Source organism: Numenius arquata, chromosome W (genome assembly GCF_964106895.1).
Source record: "Numenius arquata chromosome W, bNumArq3.hap1.1, whole genome shotgun sequence".
NCBI classification, from domain to species: domain Eukaryota; kingdom Metazoa; phylum Chordata; class Aves; order Charadriiformes; family Scolopacidae; genus Numenius; species Numenius arquata.
Window position 1 is genome coordinate 32,818,251 of NC_133615.1, and position 17,580 is coordinate 32,835,830.

General features: G+C 45.8%; 1 protein-coding gene across 1 annotated transcript; it reads left to right on the top strand.

Annotated features, from left to right (window-relative positions):
* The first annotated feature begins 6,429 nt into the window (after positions 1–6,429).
* LOC141476591 (syncytin-2-like) lies at positions 6,430–13,084 on the top strand. Its single transcript, XM_074165356.1, is given in 3 exon segments — positions 6,430–6,439; positions 8,234–9,031; positions 13,047–13,084. Coding segments are annotated over 3 exon segments (846 nt in total).
* Positions 13,085–17,580: the final 4,496 nt, after the last annotated feature.

The following is a 17,580-nucleotide window of genomic DNA, read 5'->3' on the forward strand; positions in this document are numbered from 1 at the left end:
ATCATGGCAAAGGGTACCAACTGATCAATCAAAATGATTGCCTGGACAGGCACTGTCAGTTCAATTCTCCATACGTGTTTGCTACTAATTGCTTGCTCAATGTCTGCAATTGCTTTTTGTGCACCTACCGTCAAGGTGCGTGGGGCAGAAATATCTGTGTCTCCTTGCAGTAGTTCAAATAACGGTTGCAATTTAGAAGAAGGAATCCCCACGTAGGGTCGAATCCAATTAATCATCCCTGCTAATTTTTGCACGTCATTTAATGTTTTCACTTCCACTTGCAATTGTATGGGTTGTGGCATCACCATTTGAGTTAAGACTTTCATACCTAAATAGAGCCATGGTTGCTGCCGTTGCACCTTTTCAGGTGCAACAATTAGTCCATATCGGCACAGAGATTCCCGTGTTTTGTTCTCCATCTCAATTAACTCCTGTGGAGTTGCTGCAGCTAACAGAATGTCATCCATATAATGATAGCAATAACCTGATGGGAACAAAGCACGTACTGGACTCAATGCCTTTGCCACGAACCACTGGCAAATTGTGGGTGAGTTTTTCATACCTTGCGGTAACACCTTCCAAGGATATCTTTTTGCAGGTTCCATATTGTTTATGGATGGTACAGTAAAGGCAAATTTCTCCATATCTTGATCTGCTAAAGGAATTGTAAAGAAACAATCTTTCAAGTCCATTACAACAATTTCCCATTGCATCGGAATCATGGTGGGAGAGGGTAATCCAGGTTGTAAAGCTCCCATGGTTGCTATAACCTCATTAATCTTCCTCAGATCATGTAACAATCTCCATTTTCCAGATTTTTTCTTTATAACAAACACAGGGGTATTCCAAGGGCTGTGTGAGACCTCTATGTGTCCTGCAGCTAGTTGTTCTGCTACGAGAGACTGCAGGGCAGTGAGTTTTTCTTGACTGAGGGGCCACTGATCGACCCACACTGGTCTTTCAGTTAACCATCTTAATGCCAGAGTGGGTCGAGAAATGCCCTGCAATACAGTGACCCCTACTGAAAATTCGTTGTTATCCGTACTCCCCATTGTCCTAAACAATCCCTTCCCCACAAATTTAATGGGGCCGAGGTCACATAAGGTCTCACCGTAGCCCTTTGACCTTCAGAATTAACAATCGTAATCGGTTTGGCTGATATTAAGCTATTTGCAACTCCTCCAAGTCCTGCCACCCCCAAGGTGTTTGAGGCCAAAGGCCAAGTATTCGGCCATTCGCGCAGTGAGATGATAGTCACATCCGCCCCTGTATCGAATAACCCAGTCAGTTTCACCTGATCGGGGGTAACACTTTTCATCATAAGTGTACAGATCATTTGCGGCCGTTTCTCCGACACTGTCTGAGTCCAGAAAACAAGTGGTTTTCCTGTTGATCCAAATCCGCCATCACCGCGAACAACCTGTTCAGTCCTGGGGACACAACTCATAAATGGCACAAGTTGAGCTAAACGTGTTCCTTTTTCTATTGTTACCGGTGGGGTTGCTGTAGATACCATAGCACAAATTTGTCCTGTAAAATCGGCGTCAATAACTCCAACATGCACCATGAGTCCTTGTAGGGTGGTACTTGATCTTCCTATTAGTAAAGCACTCGGTCCCCTACCAATTGGTCCCCAGGCATCTAAAGGCACTTTGTGCACCCCTTGAGTTGTTATAGTCACTGTGTGGGCGGTGGATACATCCATCCTGGCTGATCCACTGGTTTTCCCTGATAGCTTGTCACAGAGGGTTGCGTCTGCACTGACCCTAGAAATGGGTTGCCAGGATTGTAGGGCATTTGCGTACGGGGCATTTGTGTCTGCACGTGCCCCTTCGTGCTCTTCTTGCCGTTTCCCGGCTGTAATGGTTGGCCATTAAGGTGATATTTAGAGTGACATTGCTTAGCAACATGTCCAACCCTTCCACACCTATAGCAATTCATTTCTGCTGTGTCCCCTGCCGTATTGACTTTTCCCGAGCTAGTTCCTCCCATTTTTTTCTTGGGGCATTCAGCTTTTACATGACCTGTTTGACCACAGCCATAGCATTTTTGGCCCTGTACTCGCATGGCTGCCATTGCGGCAGCGAGTGCAGTCATTTTATGCTCCACAGATCCAACCTTGGCACAAGCAGTAATCATTGCCTCTAAGGTTGGGTCTCCTGGTAATGCCTCAATTATTTTTTGACAGTCCGCATTAGCATTGTCGCGAGCCAATTGTTTCACTAACATTTCACGGAGGCGTGCATCAAACACTTGACGTTCAACAGCAGTTTGTAACTTTTCAACAAAGGAGAGAAATGGCTCTCGAGTGCCTTGTTTAATGGTGGTATATTTTTGTTTTGGTTCTGCCAATTCTGCAGTGCGAATTATTGCCTCGATGCCTATACTTTTTACTTGTTCAAGCACCAAGGGGGGCCACTGCGCTTGATGCTGTGGGTTATTGAATTGCCCAGCACCCATTAAAACATCAGCACCATTGCCATAGCGAGGATCACCCTGTGGAAACTGCAGATTTGCTACGGCCTGAGCCTCAGCCCTTTGCTGCCAAATATTTCGAAACACTGCAAGCTGCACAGGTTGAAAAATGATCTGAGCAATATGAGTAATATCATAAGGGGTCATAGCTTCCATTGACAATAATCGTATCAGTTGCATTACTGCAGGGGAGTTGGGGCCATACTGGGCAGTGGCCTTTTGTAAATCCTGAATCACCTTCCAGGAATAAGTAGCATGCTCATGAGGCTCCCCTGCAGCTGGGTCATGATACACCACGGGAAATGCTGCAGGCCCAGCAGTCTCAACATTCAAAGGTTCATCAGTGGTGAGGGGAACGGATATATTCTCTGATAAATCCCAGTCGCCCAACTCCATAGCTTTAGCTTTGACCTTTTTCCAGAATCGCACAGGATTTCGCGGTCTAACCGTAATCGAGGCTGGAGGTAAATCCCAAGTACGAGGGTATTTTGGTCTACACTCTGCCCCCCCTTGCTCGGAAGGTTTTACTGGCGCAGGGGTGTGCAAAGGGGGACCCGGATTCTCAGGGACTACCTCCTCAAGCTCATTTTGCCCTGTCATAGGATCATCCTGATCAACATTAACGTCCGAATCCTCTGGCAGAGGTGGATACAAAAAGGGGTTAAGCGACAGCCGCGCTTTTTGCTCTTCCGCAATCGGCACTGGCGGAGCAGAGGGTTGCACACACTCTCCTGACTTAAATACAGGGAGTCCCTCCTGCGGCCACACATATCCCGAATCTGCCGCTTGTTTATGCGAGTCTCTTGCCGCTTCTATCTGTTCTCGGGGCAGCACATACTTATACTTTTTTCCTTCGGAAAGCCGCAGCCCCCCCCACCCCATCAGTACCCCCCCCCGTCTTCTTTCTTGGTAACAGGGGGTTTTAGGACCGGGGGTTTTGGGACCGCAGATGGCTCCGCCCCTCCTTTTAAGTCCGGCCTGAAAGGATCAGGCGACTCATTTTTTCCCGCAGTCTCCGCTTGTTCCCTCTGCTCTTTAAACCCTTTCAAAGTCTCTAGTAGCAAACGCCACGTTGTTAGTAGTTCAGTCGCTTCTTTGGAGCCTCTCGTAGCACCATCGAACAATTTATCACCCAAGTCTTTCCACTGTGATACACTAAACGCTGTGACAGTGGTAACTTCAATGCCTTGTCTTTTGCCCCAGAGCAGCATTTTCCGTAAAGTCAACTCGGGGAGGTCCACGCCTTGCCGTTTCAAAAGCAACTGCCACATAGAGAGTATGATACCCTCTTCTTTGGACAAGTTCCCTCCCATGTTCCCAGTAGCTCACCTCTCCAGGTGTCTTATTCACGATCCGGATCAATCAGCAGCTCTCCCCGCCGCTCTCAGCTATACTGGGCTCCGTCTCCACGGCTATCTCCAGCCGTCTTTTTTCCTATGCAGAATCACGTCGGGGTCACCAGTTGTCGTTGTTGTTGAGACGGACAAACGACACGGACAGCAATCTTCAGCAGTTCAAGCAGTAACAGTCCCCCTTTATTAGCACACGTATATTCTTATATATTCTTTCTTAACACATGTGTTCTTTTACTATTGGTTACATATTGTTATAACAATATATCATTGGTTGTCTCTTGCAAAACATCAAAACTACTCCTTATCTTGTCAGTCCCCAGCTGGTACCTAAAAGTTGTTTTACTTCTCAGGATGTTTTCTACTCCCTTCTTTCTCAAGGATATACTTTAATCTCTGCAAGGTCAACTCCTGACTCCATTCCCACAATCAAGGGTTCCACGGACCCGCCGCAGTCCCCCACAGGGAGCTACTGGCCAGAGTGAAAAGGCATATTTTCTCAAACCTCTTAGGTTCAAATTGGGAAAACAATTGGGGATACACAAATTCTTATATATGCCAAGCTCCCTGAAACCCCTGCTAGGACGAGATTTATTAGAACAATTGGGAGCAGAAATTAAATTCAAAAAAGGAAAAATCAAACTTCGGATAAGACAAGATCAACTAATTGAAATATTAAGTTTGGCCCTGATAGGAACTCCCATTACTCCAGGAGTGCCTGAGGAGATTAGAGACCAAATTTATCCGGGGGTATGGGCCTCGGGATTGCCGGGGAGAGCAAAATGTGCTTCCCCAATAGTGATATAACCCAAACAAGGAACACGACCAGTGAGAGTCAAACAGTATCCCCTCAGGATAGAGGATAGGAAGGGGATCCGACAAACTATAGACCAGTTTATCGAGTATGGGCTGCTGAAAGAATGTGAATCAGAGTATAACACTCCAATATTACCTGTCAAAAAGCCGGATGGTAGCTATCGCATAGTGCAGGATCTCAGGGCTATCAACAAAATTGTTGAGGATTTACATCCTGTAGTAGCAAATCCATATACTCTCCTAACTAAATTGGTACCTGAATTGGCATGGTTTACCAATTGGACCTAAAAGACGCCTTCTTTTGCCTACCTTTGAGCCCAGAAAGACAGCTGCTGTTTGCATTTGAGTGGGAAAACCCAGATTCTGGGAGGAAGACACAACTAACATGGACTGTGTTACCACAGGGGTTTAAGAAGAGCTCCACTCTTTTCGGAAATCAATTAGCCAAAGACCTGGAACAATGGGAGCAGCCACATGGAGCTGGAGTAATTTTACAGTATGTAGATGATCTATTGATAGCCACCGAGACAAAAGAATTGTATATAGTATGGACAATTAGTTTGCTAAATTACCTCGGACTTAATGGTTATCGAGTCTCTCCACAGAAAGCCCAAGTAGCTCAACAGCAAGTGACTTACCTTGGATATGAGATAACTGCAGGCCAATGGACCCTAGGGAGAGCGAGAAAGGAGGCTATCTGTCAGACCCCTTGACCGCAGACAGCTAAAGAGCTCCGCACGTTCCTAGGAATAACGGGATGGTGTCGCCTATGGATATATAACTGCAGACTCATGGTAAAACCACTATATGAACTGCTAAAAATCTAGCCCAAAAGACCTCACCTGGAATGGGGAAGCAGAAAGAGCATTCAGTCAGCTAAAGAAAAATGGACGCCCCTGCTTTGGGGTTATCAGACACTACTAAACCCTTCTGGCTGTTCTCTCATTAGAAGCAGGGAATATCTCTAGGAGTCCTAGCCCAAAACCTGGGACCATACGGAAGGGCAGTGGCATACTTCTCTAAACAGCTTGATGAGGTAAGCAGGGGCTGGCCTAGCTGCTTGAGGGCAGTAGCAGCAGTGGTGCTAAATATTCAAGAAGCACGTAAGTTTACACTGGGCCAAAAGATTACAGTAAGAGTGTCTCATACTGTATCAGCGGTATTAGAGGTAAAGGGAGGACACTGGCTCTCACCACAAAGGTTCCTTAAATACCAAGCTGTCTTAATGGAACAAGATGATGTGTAAATAGTGGTTACTAACATTGTCCATCCAGCATCTTTTCTTAGCAGGAATATGGGAGAACCAGTATCACATGACAGTCTGGAAACAATCGAAGCAGTCTATTCCGGCCGACCCGACCTAAAAGAGGAGCCGCTGAAAGATGCTGAGGATTCCTGGTATACTGACGGAAGCAGCTTTGTTCGACAATGCATCCACAAGGCGGGATACACGGTAACAACTGCGGAACAGGTAACAGAATCCAAAGCCCTTGCCCCAAACACCTCGGCACAGAAAGCGGAAATAATAGCCCTAACTCGGGCATTGGAACTAGCCAAAGACAAGAAAATCAACATTTGGATGGACTCCAAATACGCTTTCGGGGTAGTCCATGCTCATGGAGCTGTATGGAGGGAAAGAGGACTCCCCTCTACCAAAGGGAAATATATAAAAAATGCTGAAGAAATTCATAAGCTTCTGGAAGCAGTGCAGTTACCCAAGAAGGTGGCTATTGTGCGTTGTAAAGCTCATCGAAAGAGGAGCACTGCTCAGGAATTGGGCAACGCCATGGAGGACCGTGAGGCCAGAAGAGTGGCAGAGAAAGGTGATTTGGAGGTGCAGTCTCTGGTCCCAGATGGTAAAATACAAATTGATTGTGAAAAATATGTGGGAAAAATTGAAAAAGTCTAAAACTCCACAGGAAAAAAATAACAATACCATTTGCATTGTTGTAGGCCGTAGTCATGGCAGAGCACAGAAAATCCCATTGGGGAACAGAAGCTCTGTATAAATAACTGAGCCGACTAATATTCGCCCAAAACCTATATACCACTATTAGGCAAGTAACACAGCAGTGTGAGGTATGTTTGCAGAATAATCCCAAAACAGGCCCCAAAGTCCACTTTGGCCAAATAGGAAAGGGAAACTATCCAGGACAACAATGGCAAATTGATTTTTCAGAACTTCCAAGAAAAGGGGGGTTTCAATATCTATTGGTGCTAACTGATACCTTTTCAGGATGGCCAGAGGCATTTCCCTGCCGAACCAATAAAACAAGAGAAGTGGTTAAAGCATTGTTGCAAGAAATTATACCAAGATTTGGGGTTCCCGCAGTGATTTCCTCGCACCGAGGATCTCATTTCACTGCAAAGGTTGTTTCAAAAGTAAGCAGATTATTGGGTATAGACTGGCAACTTCACACCCCATACAACCCACGATCGAGTGGTCAAGTAGAAAAGATGAATCACTTAATCAAAATGCAGATTGTGAAGCTAGGCCAGGAAGCTAACTTGGCCTGGCCTCAGTCATTACCATTAGCCCTTCTCAGGATAAGAACAAAACCAGAACCAAAGAAGGTTTGAGCCCCTTTGAAATACTCTATGGGAGACCATAGAGCATACAAGACGGGACATCCACAGAGTTGGGGAATGAAATACTGACAGATTATATAATAAACTTACAGAAACAGCTCCGAGGGGCAGAAAAGCTGGTTCTGGCAACAAGAGCTCGTGGGCTGGATAGACCAGTACACGAGATCGAACCTGGGGATTATGTATATGTCAAGTCTTTTACAGATTCACCACTGAAGCCAAAGTGGGAAGGTCCCTTCCAGGTACTGCTGACCACTCACACAGCCATAAAGATTAAGGAACAAGCCGCTTGGATCCATTGGACTCGAGTCAAGAGAGCTCCAAAACCCCCAATGGATATCAACGCAGGCCGGACCCCTGAAACTTCGCCTCCAAGGAAAAGATGGACATTAATGACATCAATAGTCATCAACATGCCGGGACTTTGTATCTCAGGGGGAGGGACATGGGATGTGAATACATATTCACAAAATCTAGAAACATTGGTAAGGGCTACTAATCTGTCAGATTGTTGGGTATGTACTGCTCTACCCAAGGGAGAAATGAAGTTACATCTATATGGGGTGGCAGCAAGCAATTGGAACAATGCCAACGGAACCTGGCCCAAATTTTGGGCAAAAGGGGAAAATGAGTTGAACGGGTGTTGTGAGTACGATGACAATATCTACCCCTTAGGACCCAGATTTGATTTACAAGTGCTGAAAGAAGAACAATTTGTTTTATTAGTTAGCTATAACAATTGTACCTGGGAACATGGGGAATAGAGAGTCAAAGGGACGGTAAATAAGTTGACATCATGGGGATGGAGCAAGTTCTGGATCAATAAGACAACTGTTAATGTAGGAAATTGGGATTTAACAGGGATAAATGTCACATACATAGACTTTTGCAATAAGACCCAATTAGCTACATATAAAAGTAGTGGTATTTCCCAAGGAAAAGAACGCTCTTGGGAGTATGGATGGTATCAGGCAGGAAAGTTTAAGGTGCGAATCTGACAGCAACTAATGGAACCTGTAAATTGCCTAAAGGGTACTGGTGGCTGTGTGGAAATGGGTATACCAGAAAACAACTCCCCGCAGGGTAGAAGGGAACTTGCAAGATAGGATATCTAACTAGTCAAGATAAAGTGTTTAATCAGTCTGACGTTCCCTCAGGTATGTTGAGAACACCTTGGAGGAGAATTCGAGAGGTAGAAAACCCTCTAGTGACAAGGGGAACAAGATACCATAGCTTTATAAGGTGGCTTATACCATCCCTGGGCGTTAGTGAATCGGAAAAAGCAATTGTAAACATATCAGCTACCATAGAAGAGCTTGAGAAATCTACAATCGATGTTATAAAAGCACTTCAACAAGAAGTCCAGTCATTAGCAAATGTGGTTGGACAAAATAGAATGGCATTAGATTTATTAACTTGGAAAGAAGGAGGCTTATGCACAGTGACTAATCAGAGCTGTTGCTCGTATGTAAACCAAAGTGGAAGGATAGAGAAAGACTTACAAAATCTCATAGCTAAAACTCAGATTTTGCATCAAACCGCGCAAGATGATACCACATTTGGGTTCTCAGACTTTTGGGAAAAGTTAACCTCATGGTTACCTAATCTGGTCTGGCTTAAACAACTATTTATCCTTTTAGTGGCAATACTTATGTTAGGAATTTTAGTGTGTGTAATAGCTAGATGTTTTATGTGTTGTACCATGGGGGCCAAAGATGAGTACATTCAATGGAAGAAGCATCAGCTCCGTGAACGAGTGGAATCAGGGAAGTATCTTAGAAATCAGATGGAGAAGGAAAGTGTGTTACAGGCAATTGTAAAAGAATTTACCAATGAACAAAGAAAAGGGGGGATTGAAACAGAAAATAGAAGGATTAACCATGACAGGGACGTATATCTCAACCTTGGAGGGGAGGAAAGAAAACAAAGAGTTGCCCAATTAGCGGAAGAACAACAAAGAATTAGCCCAATTGCCTCAGCCTTGAAAGAACACTTCGCAGGCTAACAGGAACATCCCGACCGGTAACAGGAAAAATAACAAGAAGCTTTACGACCCCTGTCAGACCACTCAGAAGACAAACGGAACATCCTGATCGATTACAGGAAGATAGCAAGAGGCTTTACGGCCTCTATCAGCAAAACGGTGGGAACCAGCTCAGTGACTGCGGAATTCACTCCCTAAAAAGCCCTCTCCAAAGAAAAACGTCAGGAGAAGATACGCACATGCCTGGAGGAAGAGACTTATTATAATGAGGCCCCGGAAATAATTAACATAGTCACACCTATTCTTAGAACTAATTGTATTAGTCCATCCCATAGTTTGCATATGTATGATTTACCTTATAAATAACTACGGGTTCAGCATAAGGGTGTGCAAGTTTGGAGGAGAAATCCCCTAGCACTCGGCGCTGCAATAAACATACCTGCTTTATAACTCTATTCGAGTTGTAGGGTTTTTTTCCGCACGTCAGTACTGAGAGAGCTGGTGAAGCACTCACCGAGCAACTTTCCAAAATTTACAAGCAATCCTGGTAAACTGGGGAGGTCCCGGTTGACTGGATGTTACCAAATGTGATGTTCATCTACAAGAAGGGCGGGAAGGAGGACCCGGGGAAATACAGGCCTGTCAGTCTGACCTTGCTGCCAGGGAAGTTTATGGAACAGACCCGCCTGAGTGCCATCACACAGTACATGAAGGACAACCAGGTGATCAGGCCCAGCCAGCATGGGTTTATGAAAGGCAGGTCCTGCTTGACAAACCTGATCTCCTTCTATGACAAAGTGACCTGATTGATGGATGAGGGAAAGGCTGTGGATGTTGTTTACCTGGACTTTAGTAAAGCCTGTGATACCATTTCCCACAGCATTCTCCTGGAGAAACTGGCTGCCCATGGCTTGGATGGGAGTACTCTCTGCTGGGCTAAAAACTGGCTGGGTGGCCGGGCCCAGAGAGCGGTGGTGAATGGAGTTAAATCCAGTAGGCTGCCGGTCACGAGTGGTGTTCCCCAGGGCTTGGTATTGGGGCCAGTTCTATTTAATATCTTTATCAATGATCTGGACGAGGGGATGGCATGCACCCTCAGTAAGTTTGCAGACGACACCAAGTTGGGTGGGAATGTCGACCTGCTGGAGGGTAGAAAGGCTCTACAGAGAGATCTGGACAGGCTGGATCAATGGGCTGAGGCCAATGGGATGAAGTTAAACAAGGCCAAGTGCCGGGTCCAACAACTCCAGGCAACGCTACAGGCATGGAGAAGTGTGGCTGGAAAGATGCCCAGCAGAAAAGGACCTGAGGGTGTTTGTTGACTGTTGGCTGAACATGAGCCAGCAGTGTGCCCAGGTGGCCAAGAAGGCAAACAGCATCCTGGCCTGTATCAGGAGCAGCATGGTGAGTAGGACTCAGGAAGTGATCGTCCCTCTGTACTGGGCACTAGTGAGGCCCCACCTCCAGTACTGTGTCCAGTTTTGGACCTCTCATGACAGGAAATTAATTGAGGTGTTGGAGCATGTCCAAAGAAGATCTGTTGAAGGAGAAGCTGCTGCTCGTGCATTCATATAGCATTCATGGTGTAGCGCACACACATTCTTACACCCAGGCACACTTCCTCCTTCAGGCTGGACCCTTGGTTTCCCGTAGCAGAGTCTCAGGTGTTGGATTTTGTAAAATAATGAATTTAATTGTAAGGTACAGCAGCAAAAACAGTCTGTGCTGGGTGCCTCCATAGAGAGGTAGTCCGAACAAAGAAATCCCTGGGCAATTATAAACTTGTGATCCATACACCCGCCCTTCATGTACCCTTCATGCACTGTCTACGTGTCTTTTAGTCCAATGGTGATTTTTGGTCTGGGGTCTTCTAATGTCTAGTTGGATTCTTTTTCTGTGTCCCAGCAGGCAGGTTCTTCTCTTGTTGATTTCCAGTTTACATCAAGGGTTGGAGTCTCTGTATCTTCTGGTTTATGTTCCTTTTGCACCTGTCCTTGTTGGCAGAACATGGGGAAAAAAAAGTCCTGGACTTGAGAGAAAGACTACCAATACATCAGTATTATATACAGTACTTTCCCATTCTAAAAGATTAAGCAACACTGTACCATATGCTAGGAAAAATGCTAAGAATATGTTTATCATGGCATAATGATCTCATCAAATTGAGCTACTCATGCTAAGTAGAGCTAAGCAAGCAGCACAAATGACACAAAATTATAAACCTAAGTAATTTATTCTACTTAAAACTTACTTATTTATGCTAAACAATTAATATTCCTCAACAGAGCAATGAAGCTGTTGAGGGGTCTGGAGAACAAGCCTTATGAGGAGCAGCTGAGGGAACTGGGGTTTGTTTATCCTGGAGAAAAGGAGGCTGAGGTGAGACCTTCTTGCTCTCTACAACTACGTGAAAGGAGGATATAGTGAGGCAGTTGTCAGTCTCTTTTACCAAATAATAAGTGATAGGAAGAGAGGATATTGCCTCAAGTTGCGCCAGGGAAGGTTTAGATTGGATGATATTAAATATTTCTTAACTTGATATCATGGTTTAGCCTCAGCTGGCAACAAAGGACCACGCAGCTGGTCTCTTACCACCGACCCCCCCAACCCTCACAGGAAAGAATTTCTTCCTGAGATCTCATCTAAATCTCCCCTCTTTCAGTTTAAAACCATTACACCTTGTCCTATCGCTACACTCCCTGATCAATTGTCCATCCCCATCTCTTCTCTAGCCCCTTTAGGTACTGGGAGGCCGTTATAATGTCTCCCTGGAGCCTTCTCTTCTCCAGGCTGAACAAACCCAGCTCTCTCAGCCTGTCCTCATAGGAGAGGTGCTCCAGGCCTTGGAGCATTTTCATGGCCCTCTGCTGGACCCGTTCCAACAGGTCCATGTCCTTCCTGTGCTGAGGATTCCAGAGCTGGATGCAGTACTCCAGGTAGGGTCTCCCCAGACCAGAGTAGAGGGGCAGAATCCACTCCCTTGCCCTGCTGGCCTCACTTCTTTTGATGTAGTCCAGGATGTGGTTGGCTTTCTGGGATGCCAGCGCACATTGTTGGCTCATGTTGAGTTTCTCGTCCACCAACACCCCCAAGTCCTTCTCCTCAGGGCTGCTCTCAATCCATTCTCCACCCAGCCTGTATTTGTGCTTGGGATTGCCATGATCCAGGTGCAGGACCTTGCACTTGGTGCTGTAGAACTTCATGAGGTTGGCACGGTCCCACCTCTCCAGCCTGTCCAGGTCCCTCTGGATGGCATCCCTTCCCTCCAGTGTGTTGAACACTCCACACAGCTTGGTGTTGTAGGCAAACTTGCTGAGGGTGCATTCAATCCCAATGTCTGTGTCTCTGACAAAGATGTTGAACAGCACTGGTCCCAGTACTGACCCCTGAGGAATGCCACTTGTCACTGAGAGATCGAGCCGTTGACCACAACACTTTGAGTGTGGCCATCCAGCCAGTTCCTTATCCACCGAGTGGTCCATCTATCAAATCCATGACTTTCCAATTCAGAGACCAGGATGTCATGCGGGACAGTGTCAAACGCTTTGCATAAGTCCAGGTAGATGACATCTGTTGCTCTCCTCTTATCTACCAACGCTGTAACACCATCGTAGAAGGCCACCAAATTTGTCAGACATGACTTGCCCTCAGTGAAGCCATGTTGGCTGTCACCAATCACCTCCTTATTTTCCATGTGTCTCAGCAGAGGTTCCAGGAGGATCTGCTCCATGATCTTGCTGGGCACAGAGGTGAGACCGACTGGCCTCTAATTCCTTTGGTCTTCCTTTTTTCCCTTTTTGATAATGGGTGTTATGTTTCCCCTTTTCCAGGCAGTGGGAACTACACCAGACTGCCACGACTTCTCTAATATGATGGATAGTGGCTTGGCAACTTCATTAAACAGGCTGATTCTTTTAGCCTGTTTAAATCTCCCACGCTGTCGGGTGCAAGCTCCACTGCTTGCTGTGTCTTCCAAGGAACAGGTCCAGAGTCAGTTGCTCAGGGAATGTCCCCTTTTCAGACAAGCATCTACTTGTCCAGTTGTCCCTCGTGTGTCCCTTACCGCTGCTTGCTGCCACTGCTGCTGGTGCTCCTCTCACTGCTCCAGTGTCCATTGCAATCAACTTTGTGTGCATCTTTGTTGTTTTAGTCTTTGATAAGGCAAATATCTTAAACATCTGCTGAAGTTGGCAAAGCACATAAACTTCATGTTACCATCTAATTAACTTTGAGATAAAGGTCTTTCTGTTCAGGGGCTTTATGAAAATGGATGTCTTTAATTAAAAAATTAAAATGAGATATGAACCTCAGTCATGAGTTGCTGACCTCAAGTCTGACAGTGTGGGTGGGGACTGCATCATGAACAAAGAGGTGACAGCCTGCACAGAAGAAAGGTTAGTACCTCTGCATTTAATGCAGGCTAGGGACCTCATAGCTAATGATTCGGAGAATGAACGGTTAAAAGTCGTTAGTGTAGATTTAGTACAGCTTGGCAAAGAACAGAGCTCGGAGCCCAGGATTCCAAGATAAGGAACTGGCCTTGTGTATAACACAGCTGGAAACGCCTGCATGCTAAGGAGGAATCCAATTGTCTGGGTAAAGTGTCCATCTGGTCGGGACCAGTTTCGCGGTTTGGGGTCCAGCCAGCCCAGCATTCTGAGCCAAAGGTAAAAGTACACGGTGAAGAAGACTGCGAGCCTTCCTCCAGAAGACTCCGGCCCACGACCACTGGGCGACAGTACGCATGCGGCAAGGGGAGGAGACTTATGATAATGAGTTCCTAGAAATAATTAGAATAGTAACGCCTTTTCTTAGAATTAATTATAATAACCCAGCCCACATTAATGAATATGTATGCTTTTTATCAAAAATAGATGCTTGTTTTACGAGCCAGTGTGCAAGTTAGGAGGAGAAATCCCCCTTGCACCCGGCGCCGCAATAAACATACCTGATTTATAACTCTATTCGAGTTGTAGGGTTTGTTTCTGTGCGTCACTAAAGCAAAAGATATGACACAATCATAAAGTAGTTTTTGCTGAGTATGAAAGGAAAAGCTGAATTCCTTTTTTGTTGTTGATTCCTGCACAGGGCAGATTTGTTTTATACTGCTGTTGCTGTCATATTTCTATACTCATGTTGCATCAAGAAGTCTTCAAAGGGCTTCTTTGTATCAGTACCAAAACCATAGTGTTGTGTTGATAAAAAGCACAGGTGTGGTAAAGAGGGGGTTCTTTGAATACTAGACAGTCCAGATGAATTGGTCTGAGGTGGCTGCTTTGCTTTTAATTATGGTGGATATGAATGGCTCCCTCATTAATATGAAGAAGTCATAACACTTTTGGGGACACATGTCTACGTTTTATAAAGTTTGACAAAACTGAGACCGGGTTAGGAAATTGACAAGTATAATTCAAGGAATATTAAATATAGAAAGGAAAAAGGGCTTTAAGGTCTTGTATTTTTTAAAAGCTGTTCAGCATTTGCCTCTGTTCTTCTGACAGGCTTGATAAATGTTCAGCTTCAGTGGAAGCAGAGTTCAGTGAATGGAATTGCATTTTCTCGTTTGCACTTTCACCCATCATGTATTATTTCTCCTAGTACTTTACCACTATGCAGCTATAGTAATTCTAAATGGGAGGCTTCAGATATCCTTAACAGTTATTTTCTATCAGCACATTTTACATTTCATGTTTCTTGACTTCTCTGCCAGAAGTCTGTCAAAAATTAATGTACTCAATTAAAAAGTAAGAAAAAAAACATGTAGGCCCACTGTACTCTCACCTCATTCTCCTGACAACTTGGGTCCAGTTTCCTGCTCTGACAAGCTTCCATTTGGGGTGAGTACAGGTGAATTTCTCCTTATGTGTACCTAAGGACTAGTTCAGGCAGGCAAGACAAACCAGCACAGAATCTGCTCATGACCATTCATAGAATCATAGAATCGTCTAGGTTGGAAGAGACCCTTGGGATCATCGAGTCCAACTATCTACCCTACTCTACAAAGTTCTCCCCTATACCATATCCCCCAACACCACATCTAAACGTTTCTTAAACACATTCAGGGATGGTGACTCAACCACCTCCCTGGGCAGCCTATTCCAATGCCCGACCACTCTTTCTGTGAAAAATTCTTTCCTAATGGTCAGTCTAAACCTACCCTGCTGGAGCTTGAAGCCATTCCCTCTCGTTCTGTCATTAATTACCTGTGCGAAGAGACCAGCACCAACCTCTCGACAGTGTCCTTTCAAGTAGCTGTAGAGAGTGATGAGGTCTCCCCTCAGCCTCCTCTTCCTCATACTAAACAGTCCCAGCTCCTTCAACCGCTCTTCATATGATTTGTTTTCCAGGCCCTTCACCAGCTTCGTTGCCCTCCTCTGCGCTTGCTCCAGCACCTCGATATCTCTCTTGTATTGAGGTGCCCAAAACTGGACACAATACTCCAGGTGTGGCCTCACCAGTGCTGAGTACAGGGGCACAATCACCTCCCTACTTCTGCTGGTCATGCTATTTCTAATACAAGCCAGGATGCCGTTGGCTTTCTTGGCCACCTGGGCACACTGCCGGCTCATATTCAGCCACTTGTCAATTAGAACCCCCAGGTCTCTTTCTTCCAGGCAGCTTTCCATCCACACTTCCCCAAGCCTGTAGCGCTGCTTGGGGTTGTTGTGGCCCAAGTGCAGAACCTGGCACTTGCCCTTGTTGAAACTCATGCCATTGATGTTGGCCCAATGATCCAATCTATCTAAGTCTCTCTGTAGAGCTTCCCTGTCCTCCCGGGAATCAACACTCCTGCTTAACTTGGTGTCATCTGCGAACTTGCTGATGATACACCCTATGTCCTTGTCGAGATCATCAATAAAGACATTAAACAGAAATGGTCCTAACACTGAGCCCTGAGGCACACCACTTGTGACCGGCCGCCAGCTGGATTTAAATCCATTGAGCACCACTCTTTGGGACCTTCCAGTCAGCCATTGCTTGACCCAGCAGATCGTATGCTCATCCAGGCTGTGTGAAGCCAGTTTTTCCACAAGAATTGTATGGGGGACAGTATCGAATGCTTTTCGAAAGTCCAGGTATACAATATCAACAGCCTTTCCCTCGTCCAATAATCTGGTTATCTTGTCATAGAAGGAGATCAGGTTCGTCTGGCAGGACCTGCCTTCTATAAACCCATGCTGACTAGGCCTGATCCCCTGGTTGCCCATTATGTGGGTTTTGATGGCACTCAAGATGACCTGCTCCATGACCTTCCCTGGTATCGAGGTTAGACTGACAGGTCTATAGTTTCCTGGATCCTCCTTTTTGCCTTTCTTGTAGATGGGTGTTACATTTGCCACCCTCCAGTCCATTGGGACCTCCCCGGTTAGCCATGACTTCCTGTAAATGATGGAAAGCGGTTTGGCGAGCACGTCTGCCAACTCTTTCAGCACTCTTGGGTGTAGCCCATCCGGTCCCATAGACTTGTGTGCATCCAAGTGGCATAGCAGGTCACTGATCTCTTCCTCTTTAATCGTGATGCTCTCATTCTGCTTCCCCTCCCTGTCTCCTAGCTCATGAGGCTGGGTGTCCAGGGAACAGCTAGTTCCACTGCTAAAGACTGACGCAAAGTAGGCGTTGAGCACCTCAGCCTTTTCCCCGTCCTTGGTGACTATGTTTCCCTCTGCATCCAATAAAGGAGGGAGATTTTTCCCTAATCCTCCTTTTGCTGTTAATGAATTTATAGAAACATTTTTTATTATCCTTAACAGCTGCAGCTAGGTTGAGCTCTAGCTGAGCTTTGGCTCTCCTTATTTTCTCCCTGCACAGCTTTGCTACATCTTTATAGTGTTCATGAGAGACTTGCCCCCTCTTCCAAAGGTCGTAGACTCTCTTTTTGTTTTTGAGATCCAGCAAGAGATCCCTATTCAGCCAGGCTGGCCTCCTACCCCGCCTACTTGTTTTTCAGCAAATGGGGACAGCCTGCTCCTGTGCCTTTAAGACTTCTTTCTTGACGTATGTCCATCCTTCCTGGACTCCTGTATCCTTAAGGGCATCCTCCCAAGGGATTTTGTCTAGCAGTCTTCTGAACAGATTAAAGTTTGCCCTCCGGAAGTCTAAGGTGGCAGTTTTGGTAACCCCTCTCCTTGTTTCTCCAAGGATAGAGAACTCGATCATCTCATGATCACTGTGCCCTAGACGGCCTCCAACCTTTACTTCCCCCACAAGTTCTTCCCTGATCACAAGGAGCAGGTCTAGGAGGGCACTTCCCCTGGTCGGCTCACTTATCAGCTGCAGGAGGAAGTTAACCTCCACACATTCCAGGAACCTCCTGGATTGTTCCCTGTCTGCCGTGTTGTATTCCCAGCAGATATCAGGGAGGTT